Here is a 13,377-nt window from a genome sequence, read left to right as displayed (position 1 = left end):
AGGAGGCAGCACGAGAGCTAGGAGTTGCAAAGCGGACTTGTAGGCGGGGAACGGCCTGCTCCGACAGCGAGCGCCTTGGTTAGGGCCAAGACTTAGATCATTAATCTTCCTTTGATTTCTTTGCTCTGTGCACCCCCCAACCTGGGGGGGGGGGCCTCCATCCCATCCTAGGTGGAATCCTGACATCATCTGAGAGTTTAGTTCTCATCTCAAGTCAGACCTTGACACCGTCCACAGAGAAATTCCTTCTGGACACAGATACCTCTTGCCTGACAGGAGGAAAAAGAAACAGGCCTGCCTAGAGCCCGAAGACCTCAGACGAGGGCAGAAACCACAGAAGCAGCCTGGCCAGCTCGACCCCAGCGCGAAACTGGATCCTGGGAGTAGGCTTGGGGACTGGTTTGAGTCTGCACCTCTGTTCCCTCCAAATCTTGGTCACGGGCTTTCCCTGTGCTGTTGCTATCCACTCCTTAATACTCTTATCACCCCAGAGACAACCTTTGGGGGGAGTGACTCTCATGCAAGTTCATGGCCACAGCCACCACCTCCAAACCTCCGGTGATGGCAGCCAAGGCCTTGAGGCTGCAGAGCTGTCAACCTAGTGCCCAAGACTGGGCAGCCTTGAGGAAAGTGCAGGAGTCCCTGCTGTCTGCCCCAGCCTCTGCTGACATTCTATATTAGCAAATGCATCAGCAGGACTAAGGAGGCTAGTGGGCGCTCCACCTCTTCTCCCTGTGGGGAGGGCAGGGAGGAAGAACCCTTGGAGGCCTGAGTAGATGCTAGATGCATCTGCACTGAGCCCGACGCCTACCCCCGCCTCCCGTAGTGCCAAACAACCCCAGGTTAGCAGACACATCCCACACAGCACACAGTAGCGGAAGCCATTAATGGAAGTCAGCAAACGTGTTGAAGAAGAGCACACCCATCTGGAACACTTACATCCACGTCCCCGACAGCCACCGAGGAAAAAGAAAACAATATTCTGTTAGGGAAAGGGTCTTTGGGGATGCAACTCACACACGTGTGAGCGTGTGTGCATACGCGCAGGTGCACGCACAGCCATACACTCCCTCCCTCCTCACGTGCTCAACCTTGGACAGCTCCTGCTGCCGCCCGAGGCAACACGCAGCCCCAGAGCCACGCTCATGGCCAATGCAATTCTCTCTCTCCCTCTTTCAGGACTGGGAGTAAAAGGCATGACTTTGCTTTTTAAAATGATGTCCCACACACTGGATTTTTTTTTTTTAAAGAAAAACGTACACCTCTATGACTAATTCTGAGCAGTCATACAGACTTGAGTTCTATATTACATCAAGGCAGGTAGAGAGAAGAGGCAGGAAAGAGAGATCATAATAATCATAATAGAAAGAGACCCGTGCCAGAAATGGCAAGGAATCGACTGACAGAGGGGCAGGAATGGAACCGAAGTCGGGAGAGAATGTTCTTCTGGGGTCTGAGATGCACAGATGAAAATCATCTCAAGGGACCAGAAGGGGTCCTCTGACCAGAGTGTCTGTGACCCCCTGAACTCCTCTCCCACGGTGTCACTGCCTGAGAGTGGCCTCCAGCCCCCCAACACCATCTGCTGACACTTCACACCTGGCACCCTTCGCTTGCAGAGCCGGCCACACTTTATGGAGGAGGGGACAGAGGCCTGCAGAGCTCAGGGACTTTCCCACCAGCACAGAGGGACTTGGTGTAGACCAGCCTGGCTCCTTGCAAGCAGACCGTGGGGAGACTGGAAAGTGTGGGGAGAACTCTGGGGCAGTGGGTGTTAGAGGGTGCAAGAAAGGGAGGGCTGGGGCAAAGCCTCCCAGATCACAGCTCTGAGCAGTCACCTGAGGCCCCACCCAGACGAGAGGGGAGCTGAGCGAGTCCAGCGCCACCTCCAGTCCCTCATGTGTCTAGTAAAGGTTAGGGAAACAGCAGGAGCAGAACATGGCCAACCACAGCATGACGATGGCTGCACCAAGCCATCACTCGCTCACAGGGAGGGCGGGAGCCAGAGTCCCCGTTCAGGACCGGGACACCCCAGGCCCCTCCCTGCTCCCGGAGGTTTCCTGGCTGCCGCGGGCTGTAACAAAAAGCCTTTTCACAACCACACATTGAGGTGGGGAAGCAGGATCTTTACGTCTATTTTACGATGAGGAAATTGAAGCTCAGCGTGGTTAGGTGGTTCACGCACAGTTACATAGCTAGTAAGTGGCAAAGCAGGACCAGGGCTCCCTTAGCTGCACCTGGACTAAGACCCCTGGAACTACGGGGCTCTGTCACTTCCCAGGACCTGGGTAAGCTCCTGTGTCCTCATCACCAGAGCACCAGGAAATATGACCCTGCAGTGGTTTCAAAATATCTCCACACATTCTCTGATACTCCTTCCTTCAAGAGGTGGAGATTAATTTCCCTGCCCATGAATGGGGGCTGGACCTAATGACTCACTTCCAACAAACAGAAGAAGGCCGAGGTGGTGGTGTGTGACTTCAAAGACTGGGTCCTAAAACATACTGTGGCTTCCCACGTGTCCTCTCTCTACTGGATCACTTACTCTGGGTGAAGCCAGCTGCCATGTCGTAAGGACGCTCAAGCAGCCCCAGAGAGACTCATGTGGTAAGGACCTGAGCCTGCAGCCAGCAGCCATGAGAGAGCCATCTTAGAGGTGGATCCTCAAGGCTCAGTCAAGCCTTCAGATGACTACAGCCCCGGCTGACATCTTGACTACAACTCTTAATAGACCCTGACCCAGAACCACCTAGTTAGGCAGCTCCTGAATTCCTAGTCTGCAGACACTGTAGGATAACACAGGTTTGTCATCTTAGGGATTTAACCTCCTTACTCCTCCCCACAGACTACGCAGCTGAAAGGGAGCCCCAAGGTCAGGCGCCAGCTTCCGGTTAGAACCTCCTCCTGAGGAGAGCGTCCAGCGCGCTGCACAGAGGCTGGCAGCCTACTCACCTTTCCGGGTCCTGCAGGTGGAGCAGCAGGTACACACTGTAGGGATGGGGGACATCATCAGGGATATCCCTCACTCGACAGGAACCAGCCCCAGGAAACAGGGAGGCCCCAGTGAGGTGTGGGAATTCCAGTGGGTTCAATATAGGGGTCCCAGGCATGTGGGTCTCTGCAGAGACACCAAGGTTGGGGAGGAGATCATTCCAGGTTCAGCTTCCTCTCAGGTGCTAGAAAATACCCTTGCCAGGCCCACAGGGGTCTGGCCTTATGTCCTCTAAGAAATAATTCCCACCGCACCTGCCCACACACCTGTCCTCCTCTCGACGCCTTCCAGTTCAGAATGACGTCCAGGAAACCTTCTCAGACTGACCTCTGACTCTCCAGAGTGCTTAGTGCTTAGTGTCAGTCATTTGGCTGTTGCCTTGCAAACTCCACTGGTCTCGGTGCACATCTGGGGCTTGGTATACAGTAGGTGCTTACTAAGTGCATGCTGACTGTCTCCACATTCATGGAAGGTAAGGATCATTCTTTTAACACCCTCTGCACCCTTCCCAGGGTTCAATGCCAAGCTTTCAATAAACGGGGCCTAACAAAATTCTGTCAGGAGGGCGATGTGTTCCTGGAGAGTCCATATTATTCCACACCACGGGCATGTATTTTTATTTTACTTATGCTGTTACATAATATCTCACTCTGCTTTGTGCTTTTCTCACTAGGCATCATGTATTCGAGATCCGCCTGGATGTACATTGAGACCGTGGCCTCCCACGGCTGCATACACCTCCGCGGGGTCCAGTACCGCCTCCGACCTGTCCCGCTGCCAGGCTGCCTTCAACAGCTGCCGTCCGTCTGGGGTTGCAGATTTTCTTGTTTGCTCTCCTCCCAGCCCTCACACATAGGCTGAGTAGGGATGACGGTACCCTCTTCTCAGAGGAGAAAGCTCAAGGGAACTGTGCTCGTCTTCCGTGCCCAGGTCAAATTCTCCTGTAGCGACCGCCTGGGGTATCTTTCTGAGAAAGGGTTGGAGGCCGAATCAAGGCCCCGGGCAAACAAATGTGGCAACTGCCTGGCAAGGTCTGCCTCGCTCGCACTGCATCTGCTGCTCTACACAGGCCCACGGTCGCCCTGCCAGGATGGGAGCCCAGACTCGGGCCCCAGCCGACCTCGCCTGGGGAGGGAGGGGACACAAGCCCTTTGTAGCTGGGCCTCCCTTGCCAGACTTCCTTCCAGGCACCTCGATCCCCAACTGCCCCCGGAGCCTCTGATCTGGGTGCTTCTACCCCATGCCCAGGCGCTGGGTCATCTTTCACCTGTCTCTCTTCCTGAGAGGACTTTTATTTTAGGCCCCAGAACAGCTGGAGTGAGTACCACATGGTCCCTGCCCTCCCTGCTGGGTCAGCACCTCCCTTCTCTGGCCCCTGGAATCACAGGTGCTGTGGCCAAGGGTGAGCAGCGGGGAGCACAGCGTCATGTTGCAGCATCGTGGGTTCTCTGCTTCTCTGTGAGTTCCACGGGCTCAGCCTGAGTCCCGGGTGCAGCGGAGGGCATCGCTGCTAATGGGAGGCAGCAGGGCCAGCACCGAAACAAAGCATCCCAGACCCGTGTCTGTCTAGTGCTGGTCTGGGGCCATGGTCAAAGCCCAGGAGATGCTTTCCATCGCCTTCAGACCTTACCAGACTTCTCCCTTTCCCATGTTCTGAGGCTGTCCTGAATCATCCACCAAGGAGAGGTCTAGGCAGGAGGCCTGGATCTGGTATTGTGTGGCCTTGGCACAGTACCTGACCTCTCTGAGCCTACTTCCTCTACCTGGTTCACTTTATAGTGACAACATAGTCTTAGAGGGCAAGGGACTGTGGGGCTGCTGAGGCCCACTTGCTGGCCAAAGCAGGAAGACCTCCCTAGAGCCTCAGTACATGACCATTCAACTTTGGTTTGGGCCCTTCCAATGTCAGGGACCTCGCAAGGCAGCCTGTTTCTCTCCTGGACACTTTCCTATTAGAAAGTGCTCTCATGGGTAAGTTAGATAACAATGGGAACAATAAGAGGAGCTACTACATAGAATACCAGGTGTGATCCTAAGCACTTTCACATGGATTATCTTATCTGAATCCCCAAGACACCCCTACAAATGGGTGTTGTCATCCCTCGTGTACAGATCCAGAATCTGAGGTTCAGAGAGGGTAAGAGCTTGCCCAGGCCACACAGCTAGTAAGCAGCTGTCCCCTTGGAACTTTATCCAACTTTATCCCATTGGTTCTTGCTCTGCCTTCTGAGCCTCACAGAATTGGGGCCTGTTTTTCTTCCAAATAACAGTTTTCATTTGAAGCTCTATAGCCAATGAGCTGACCAAAGGTGGAGGTGATACCTAATTCCAGTTCCTATCCCTTTTTCTGAGACAGTGCCCAGTAGGTCAGAAGCTGTAGATGCCCAAGGAAACCTAGGCGGCCAGAGGATGAGCACCCAGAGGGCACTGGCCCAGGAGTCAGGAGGCCCCAGGAGAACACCAATCAGTGGGTGACCCTGGTGACAGTTCCCTTCCCTGGGCTTCTGTCTCTTCATTGGTAAAACCTGAGGGTTAGACTGAATGATCCTGAGGTCCGTTCCTGCCTGGCCTTCTGGGATTCCATTCTAAACTCCCCTGAGAGGGTTCACTTAGGAGATACCCCCCATCCCGAGGTGATCCTCACTGCTGTGGCCAAGCTTCTACCTTCCCAACCCTGCCAGAGTTAAACCATCTCCCCTCCAACAAAAAAGCCACAATCTTCACACGTGGGGCCAGGGTAAAGTGGGATATTGCTGAGAAGGGAGGAAACTGATGGACACCTGGCCTGGCTCTGAGCTGTTCTCCTCTCCCTGGCAGGGCACATGAGTCCTCATTCCTAGGGCAGCCACAGGACCTCTTCTTTCCCATCCCTGTCCAAGACCCCCAAAAGTCCAGTGGAGTCCTTGAGGCTTGGCGCCCAGACACCTCCTGCAGGCTGCAACTCCCAGCACAGGTAGCTTGCGTGGCCCTGTTTCTATGTTTAAGAGCAGGGCAGCCACCAGGCATATGTCACAGACACAGGCTCCAAAAGGGTGGTCCAATTCCCATCCATGAGGCTCAATTTTCCGCCAAAGGTGAGGAGTCGAGGTGGCAATCCAGAACCGGCCCCTGTACCCCCTTCACCATTAACCCGGCAGTGCTCAGCTCCTGAGAGCCAAGGGCGCTGGAAGGTCTCCAAGGAATGGTCTGGGAAGATGTGAATCCTGGCCCAGCTCCCTACCGCCTAATCCATGCCCCTGCCCTCCATAAGCCTGAAACCCACTAATGGGTCAGACACCAGTGGGTTCCAAATGTGGCTGCACCTCACCACCATCACATATCTGGGTCTTGTCCCAGATTTAGTGGGACCTCCGGGGATGGGCCCAGGACTCTGCATGTTTAACGAGGCCCCCAGGTCAATCCTAATACAAGTAACCTGAGACATCGGGGATACAGGTGGGGTTTCCATAAAGCTGTGGCCTCCACGGGAATCAGACCTCGGAGCTAGTGCAGCCCTTGGCACGTAGTGGCTGAGGGTGTGGCATGGTGAATGGGCTCAGGGATGGGAGGACACGGTGGAGGGAGAGAGAGAGGGCAGGGAAAAGGGACCACAAGAGCTACAAGCCCTGGGTGGGTAGGAGGAGACACTCAGGTGCAGGTAAGCCCTCCCGGGAGTACAGGGTCAGAGAGGAAGAGAGCAGAGAAAGCTGCCTTGGCCCAGGGCCAGCCAGGCCTGTTGCCTCCAGGCTTGGTTCAGGCACTATTCCCCAACCACCCCCAAACCCTCAGATCATCAGATGGAGCAGGCAAGACCTTTGGTGCAGATGGCCTAATCCTGCCTGCCCCTGATCAGAGTCCTCAGGCCAGCCTCCCATCCTGGCCCAAGTGGTGCTCTGCCTCTCGGCAGGCCTGGCACGATCGGACGGACATCTGTGTGGACGGCAACTCCAGGTTACACGGCACGTGGTGTGGACCGGGCCGCTCGCAGTGAAAGCAAGGCCTAGAAACTGGGAAGGGGGAGGAGTGAAGGACACCTACCTGAGCTGCCAGCGCTCTCAGAAGCGCTCCTGGACATCTTGGGCTGGCCGTGTTTGCTGCTGGCTCGCCCAGACCCCGGTGGGGGGGGGCTGGAGGGAGCAGGGGCACCGTCACCCCTGATGGTGGTGAGGTCCTGCATGCTGAAGCTCCGGAGTCTCTCCGATAAGGCACCCTGTCCCTGGATACAACACAGGAGGGGGCACGCGTCAGAGGTCTGCCCCACACCGCACAGGCAGTTGTGGGGGGCAGACACCACAAAAGGGGATTCTGACAGTCAGCCAGGTGGAACTCAAGAGCTGGAAGGACTCTGCAGAGGGGCAGGTGCCTGGTGGACTTGCTGGGAGCACTGAGAGGCTCAAGGCCCAGAATGTTCCAGGGCCTCCTGTGGGTCTCAGTAATTGTTCCTCTGGCTCCCGGCTCCTTCATGTCCTTCAGATGCCCCCCATCGCAGGATGAGCTAGAGCCGGGGACAGACCCAGGGCCAAGGGGATAATTGTTGCCTGCAGTTCCTGCTCTTGAGGGGTTGTTTGCTGCTTCTCTGGCTTGACATAAATAAAAATCCCTACATAGCCACATTTTGCTCAGTTCCCAGTACACAAGGATCTGGTCAGAAAGAGCAAAACATAATCATCTATGTGCTCAGTCCTTACTCTTTTCCAAGGAAATAATATTCAGCCAGTATTTTTTAAAATGTTTGACAATAGCAATTTCTCTTATCTGTTCATGTTACTGTTTATGAGGCACATTTACTTCCATTCTCGCATTTGAGCTTCATAAAATACCCAAAAGGTAATGAATCAGGAAGGGGAAAAAAATGATACTAAGAAAAAAAAAAAAACTCTGCTGACTATAACCATTTCATATTCTGAGAGAGTCACAGAATTCATCTCAGGGGAAAATTATTCTTTTGTTTAGGAAAGCAAGATCAATCCATTATACTTATGAAAGGGAAGGTACTTGCTGTCTGGGTGAGAGAATCTGTGTCAGAGTGAAACGGATCACAGTGAAGCCTCAGGGAGAGCGGCTTTCCCTCAGGGGCGCCTCAGGGGCTGGAGAGGGAGCTTGTGTTTGGGGGAGAAGGAACCTGAGAGGGGAATGGGCTCTGGTAGGAGACTGGGGTTATTGAGAATTGGGTTGGGATTGGAGCAGAAGGAGCCAGGCAAGTAACCAGCAAGCAAATGGATGAAGTTTGGTGTCGTCAGAAATACTGAAGGGCCTGCAGACTTCCCATGGGTACATGGGACAGCAGGGGAAGGGGGAGGAGGTATTCTGTTTGGATAATGAAGGAAAGAGTGGTTCTAGAGAGCTAGAGGACTTGGGGACAATAAGGCACGACAGATCGAACAGAACCAACAGATCAGCACAAAATCAGTGAGAACAGCTAACAAGAGGGCTCTGGATTGGGGGTGGGATTGATGAAACAAACAAGCACCAAAACAGCTTGGTGGGACGCTTTCAACATGGCAGAGGGTTTGGAGGACTTTTTTCATTTTACTTAAGGAGGAAAAAAAAAAAAAGGCAATGAAAAAGGCCAACAAAGCACAGCAGTCCATAGAAGTGACTAGTCAAAGAGCCAGTCAGATAAAGGAGCAAATGCAGAATGAGTTCGTTAGAGGGAAGGGGGGAAACAAAAGGAGCTTGCAGACAGGTCTAGAAGAAATGTCAGAATAAAACAAAGATGCATGAAAATATGAAAAAGATCAGTTCTACCAAAGATATAAAAACATCTCTAGGAAACTAACAGCAAAAAGGAAAACTATTTAAGTAATCAAACAGATACAATTCAAATTGTAAATCCAGGCAAAGGGATGTCTGATGTAAAAAAGAGATGGAAATCCCCCTGGTAACCTCAGATACCACACTGCACGATGGTGGCCAAGGGGTCTGAGGGCTCACCTTCTAGACATTAACAGTTGGGTGGTCTGTGCCACAAAAACCAGGTGGGAGTAGCTGCCCGGTATAATCCCCTCCAAAACCTATCAGCCAATGACCCACTTGGAAGCATTTTAGGGGACATCGAGAACTTAGAAGAAATGAGAGGACTAAAGGACAAAAACGGACTCTGAAAAGAGGAGAGAAATACTGCTGTGGACAGTGGAGTCATTCAGCGTTAGGTTCACGCCCAAGAAGACCACTCACTGGCTCGCTTTCAGTCTTCCTCCCGTTCAGTTACTTCTGTTCAACAATTATTTATCAAGGACAAGTTCTCTGGGCAAGACAGTGTGCTAGGTGTTCTTAGGAAACACCAAATATACAGCTCGATTTCAGACAAAATGTAAAAAGACAAATGTACAAATAACCACACAGAGCTGCCGTACCAGAAGCTACAGAAAGTGAAGATTAAGAGCAAGGGTTCTAGAATCAGACTAGAGTCAAATTACAGCCGTATCACTAATAGCTGGGTGACCTTCACCTCTGTCCACCCCTCAATATTCTCTGCCAAGGAGCATCCACATGATGAGGATTACATGAGTTTATGCCCAAATACTATCCATTATAAAGCCCAATGCATAGTAAGTGTTCAAAAAATGCCAGTTATGATGGTGATGGTGATGATGATGATGGTGACAGTGAGGAGGATACTGTTGCCTGAGACACACAAGTTGTTGTCAAAATAAAAAATCAAAAGAGAGCATCTGGCCAAAAGGACACGGAGGGGCTTCATGACCCCAAGCCCAAATAAATGGCCGGGGACGAACTCCATCGATGTGTCTAGCAGCTCTTGCAAAATGCTCAGCAATGTATCTGAGAGCATGCAGCAGCGGACACCGTACATGTCCTTTTCGGCAAAGCACTCAGTTCCACTCCCAGAAGCCAGCCAGCCAGCCTAGCTCCAATATCACGAGCATCATGAAGACTGGAAGTGGCAGAGGTTAGGAAAGAAAAAGGGATAATAGTAGCTCTGTATCAACACAGTCCTGACTCAGGCAACATCACAGCAGCATGGATACAAGATCTCGAAAACAAATTAGCCTTTATCTGTCAAAACAATCTGAAATGGTTAGAATTGATATGGTTCTCTCATTTGTAAACCTCTCAGCCCTGCTCAGGCTCCTCTCCAAACCTCACTGCCATTCGCTTTCCACAGACCCCAATCCACGCTGCCACTTTGGCTCTGCTCTGAAGAACCTCCATTTTATTATTCTGGGAACAACCAAGAATTGTTCACTGGTACTCCGCAAAATTGGGCTTCCTATTTTGTGAAAATAAAGTTGGATCCCCTAAGTTTGTTAAAGTTTAATGCCATATTCTCCATAATTCAATGAGCCACGTTACAATATTAAAGCCTTTGAGGTCCTACAGTGTTTCAGGTTCACTCACTGTATCGCAAACGAATTTGCCCACAGTGGGTTATACTGTTAGTTGGCCATCCAAAAGTCATCCCCAACCCCATTCTTGACATGGTTAAAACAAACAAACAAACAAAAAACAGATTTCCCAATTCCCCCTTGTAGCGATGGATGGCTATGTGATGTAATTCTGCCCAATGTAAGGGGAGATCTGCTAAGGGATTTCTGGGAAAGGTATCTTCTCTTGCTAAGAGAAGAAAGGCCTGACCCTGCTGCCTGTTTTCTGCCTCTGAGCATGGTGGAGCTGCCATCTTGTGACTAAGAGACTCATAGAAACATCCATCCAGAGCCTTGACATCACTTCCTCACTAGAATAATGACAGCACCCACTTACTCCTAGACTTCTTGTAAATGACTTTAATCAATTTCAAGACGTACATATTTTTCTCATCTCTGAGATGGGGGTGTGTCTTACAATTATTGTTGCCTTGATATCTATCACTGTCATTGTCTACACATGAATGCATTTGGTCATTATTCCTCATGGCATGGACTGGACAACTGAACTGAACCACAAACCATTAAGAACCACGTGAAGAAGAAATAGGAGTCCCGGTCGTCTGAAACACATTCCACTGACACCTCTGGTAAGATCAAGAAAGTGGCAGCATCCAACCTGGCAGAATGGGTATCGGCAGCGTGGATGAAAATCCCAGAGACAAGAGCTCTGTATCACCAGTGCTCTGGAAGGCAGTGATATGACATAGTCATAAAGGGATATGGAGGAGCTCAGCTGAGAAGTGATTCAGAAGAGTCAGACTCAGAAAGTGAAGAACTAAGGTTAGGAAGACCTCAACCAACTGATTGTGCTTATATGTTCCTTTTAATGTATGTACAAAAGTGACACACGAAGAATCTATGTCTAAACTAGTCTAAAAGAGTCCTTTTGATAAGCAGAAGTAAAAATTCTAAACACAAAAGCATTCTGTCCTAATTTAATTGGCAATATCTTCTTTCTTAGAGGTACATAAGATAACAGTATATCTTAGAAACCACAGCATTTTAGGTTCAATGCAATATGGTTGCACTTCTCCGTGAAGTTTTCTCTGACCAGCTCAGCAACCTGACATAGGCTCTCAGTGCAGTCTGGGATTCCCTGTAGCATGTCACACAATTATATTTAACTACTGCTATTGTTTGTTGGTTTGTCTTCTCCTCCAGACTGTTTGTTTTATTTACTAGTGCAGCCTTGGTGTCTGCCTCTCTGTCTGATACACAGTAGGGGTCAAGGAGTTCAATGAAGGAACATACGGCCATTTACTGAGCAATCCCCTCAGTAACGTGCAGCAACAGGAAATCCCCACCTCCACCCAGTGCATCGGCCAGGGTCCCAGACCGGAAGGAGCATCCTGTGGAGCAGGGACTCGAGCTCTGTCCTCAAGGAGTGTATGAGAAATGCCAGAGGGCTGGCGGGTGCAAAGGTCAGAGAGGCCAGGCTTACCACAGGAGACCACACATGACCTGGCCTTGGAGGACGTGGGTAGGTGAAGATGGGGGCCAAGTGGAAGGAGAAGTAGATTTCTTGGTCACCCGCCACTCAGAGCTGCCACTTCATTCTGTGCCAGAGGAGGTCTGTGCAGTTTTGTCTGCTAAGGAGATGGGGCTATCACCCTTATCCTGGGTTAATGGCCAAATGAATGCATTGGTGAAAGTGCCTGCTGAAAGGTCACAGGTTTCTTTTAAAGCAGCCGCGCCAGTGGAGGACAGGGGCAGAAGTACAACCAACTCTTCACTGCATGCCCTCTTCTGTGCTTTTAGGATTTTATACCATAAACGTGTATTACCTTTAAGAAATCATTACCAATTCATTTTCAGAACACTCACAGCACTTTCCCAAGATGGCCTTGAGGACCCATTTTTGTAAATACAGGGCTTGCGTGATGCTGACAAATGCCACCTAGACCAAAAAAGAATGACACGGAACTATTTTTTAAAAAATAAATGAGAACAGAGAAGGAAGAAGTGGTGTCTCTAGACAGTGCAATGTATTCACTGTCCAGCTCCGAGAGCCTAGACTCAACTCTGCTATGAGGGGCCTTGACCAATTCACCTTGGTCTTTCTCAGCCTTGCAACCTCATTGAGAAATTAAAGCACTGAACAAGATTCCCTTCCAACTGGAAACTTCTGAGTTCAGGAATCTACGACCCTCTTCTGTGGCTCATTATCTGGCTCTGATTGCAATTCCAAAATAAGGGATTCTAGAATTATTTGAAAATCTCTAAAATAAAAGTTGGGTCTCCCATGGCAACTCTGATGGATGAATAGATTCCAGCGTGTGTGTGTGTGTGTGTGTGTGTGTGTGTGTGTGTGTGTGTGTGTGTGTGTGTGTGTGTGTGTTAAAGTCCTGTATCAACTTCCTCCCCAGCCAACACTCAGTTTAGAATATGAGCCATAGGAAAAGCTAAGAATGCTAGGTCAGCCTACTTCAGGTACATTTGAGCCTGTCCCTGGGGCTGTCATACCACATGTCAGCACTGTCCTTACCAGCCCACCTCTGGAAGAGCCTCTCCAAAGGCTGTCATCATGGGACTGAGAAGGGAGACATACTCAGCCTTCCATGAGAACAAATCTCTTACTTACCTATAATCTCTTGTACTCCTGACTTCTTCATTCCCTATGGTGTTATAAGCACGTCTACCCAGTTCTGTTATTGTTGCTTGTTTACATGTTGTTTGTTTTCACAGACCCAGTTGGCTGCTTTCTGGGCATGTAAACACAATATGGCCTGGGGGTTCTTTCATCGGTGCTCCTAGAACCCCCAGAAATTCCACAGATGTGCCTGGGGACAAGGGAGGGTAATCCATTCCTAATTCTTTAATCTTTATTTTCTAACTAAAACTCCTAGAAAATAAGACTTCAAAAGGTAAACTGTGTCACTGAACTTTCTATTAATATGAGATCTTTAATCTCTCCCTCAATTGGTAAGGAATGAGAAAGCCACTTAGCCAACACACACCAAATTCTGTATGTTTTAATGTTTTTCTTTTTTAATTATCTTTCTTTAAAGTAAATTCTAC

General features: G+C 50.3%; 1 protein-coding gene across 1 annotated transcript in view; it reads right to left on the bottom strand.

Moving 5' to 3' along the window:
- Nucleotides 1-13,377, bottom strand: part of REEP1 (receptor accessory protein 1) — a 52,391-nt gene that overhangs the window by 3,272 nt on the left and 35,742 nt on the right. The window contains exons 7-8 of the mRNA XM_088026622.1: nt 7,010-7,187; nt 2,953-2,988 (exon numbers count right to left, since the gene is read on the bottom strand). Coding sequence (XP_087882748.1) covers nt 2,953-2,988; nt 7,010-7,187 — 214 coding nt within the window. The remainder of the gene's footprint in view (nt 1-2,952; nt 2,989-7,009; nt 7,188-13,377) is intronic.

This window comes from Eumetopias jubatus, unplaced genomic scaffold (assembly GCF_037043125.1).
Source record: "Eumetopias jubatus isolate StellerSeaLion01/CBP00866 unplaced genomic scaffold, mEumJub1_p1.0 scaffold_9, whole genome shotgun sequence".
NCBI classification, from domain to species: Eukaryota; Metazoa; Chordata; class Mammalia; order Carnivora; family Otariidae; genus Eumetopias; species Eumetopias jubatus.
Note: the sequence above shows the minus strand (reverse complement) of the source record. Positions and strands in the feature narration are given on the sequence as shown.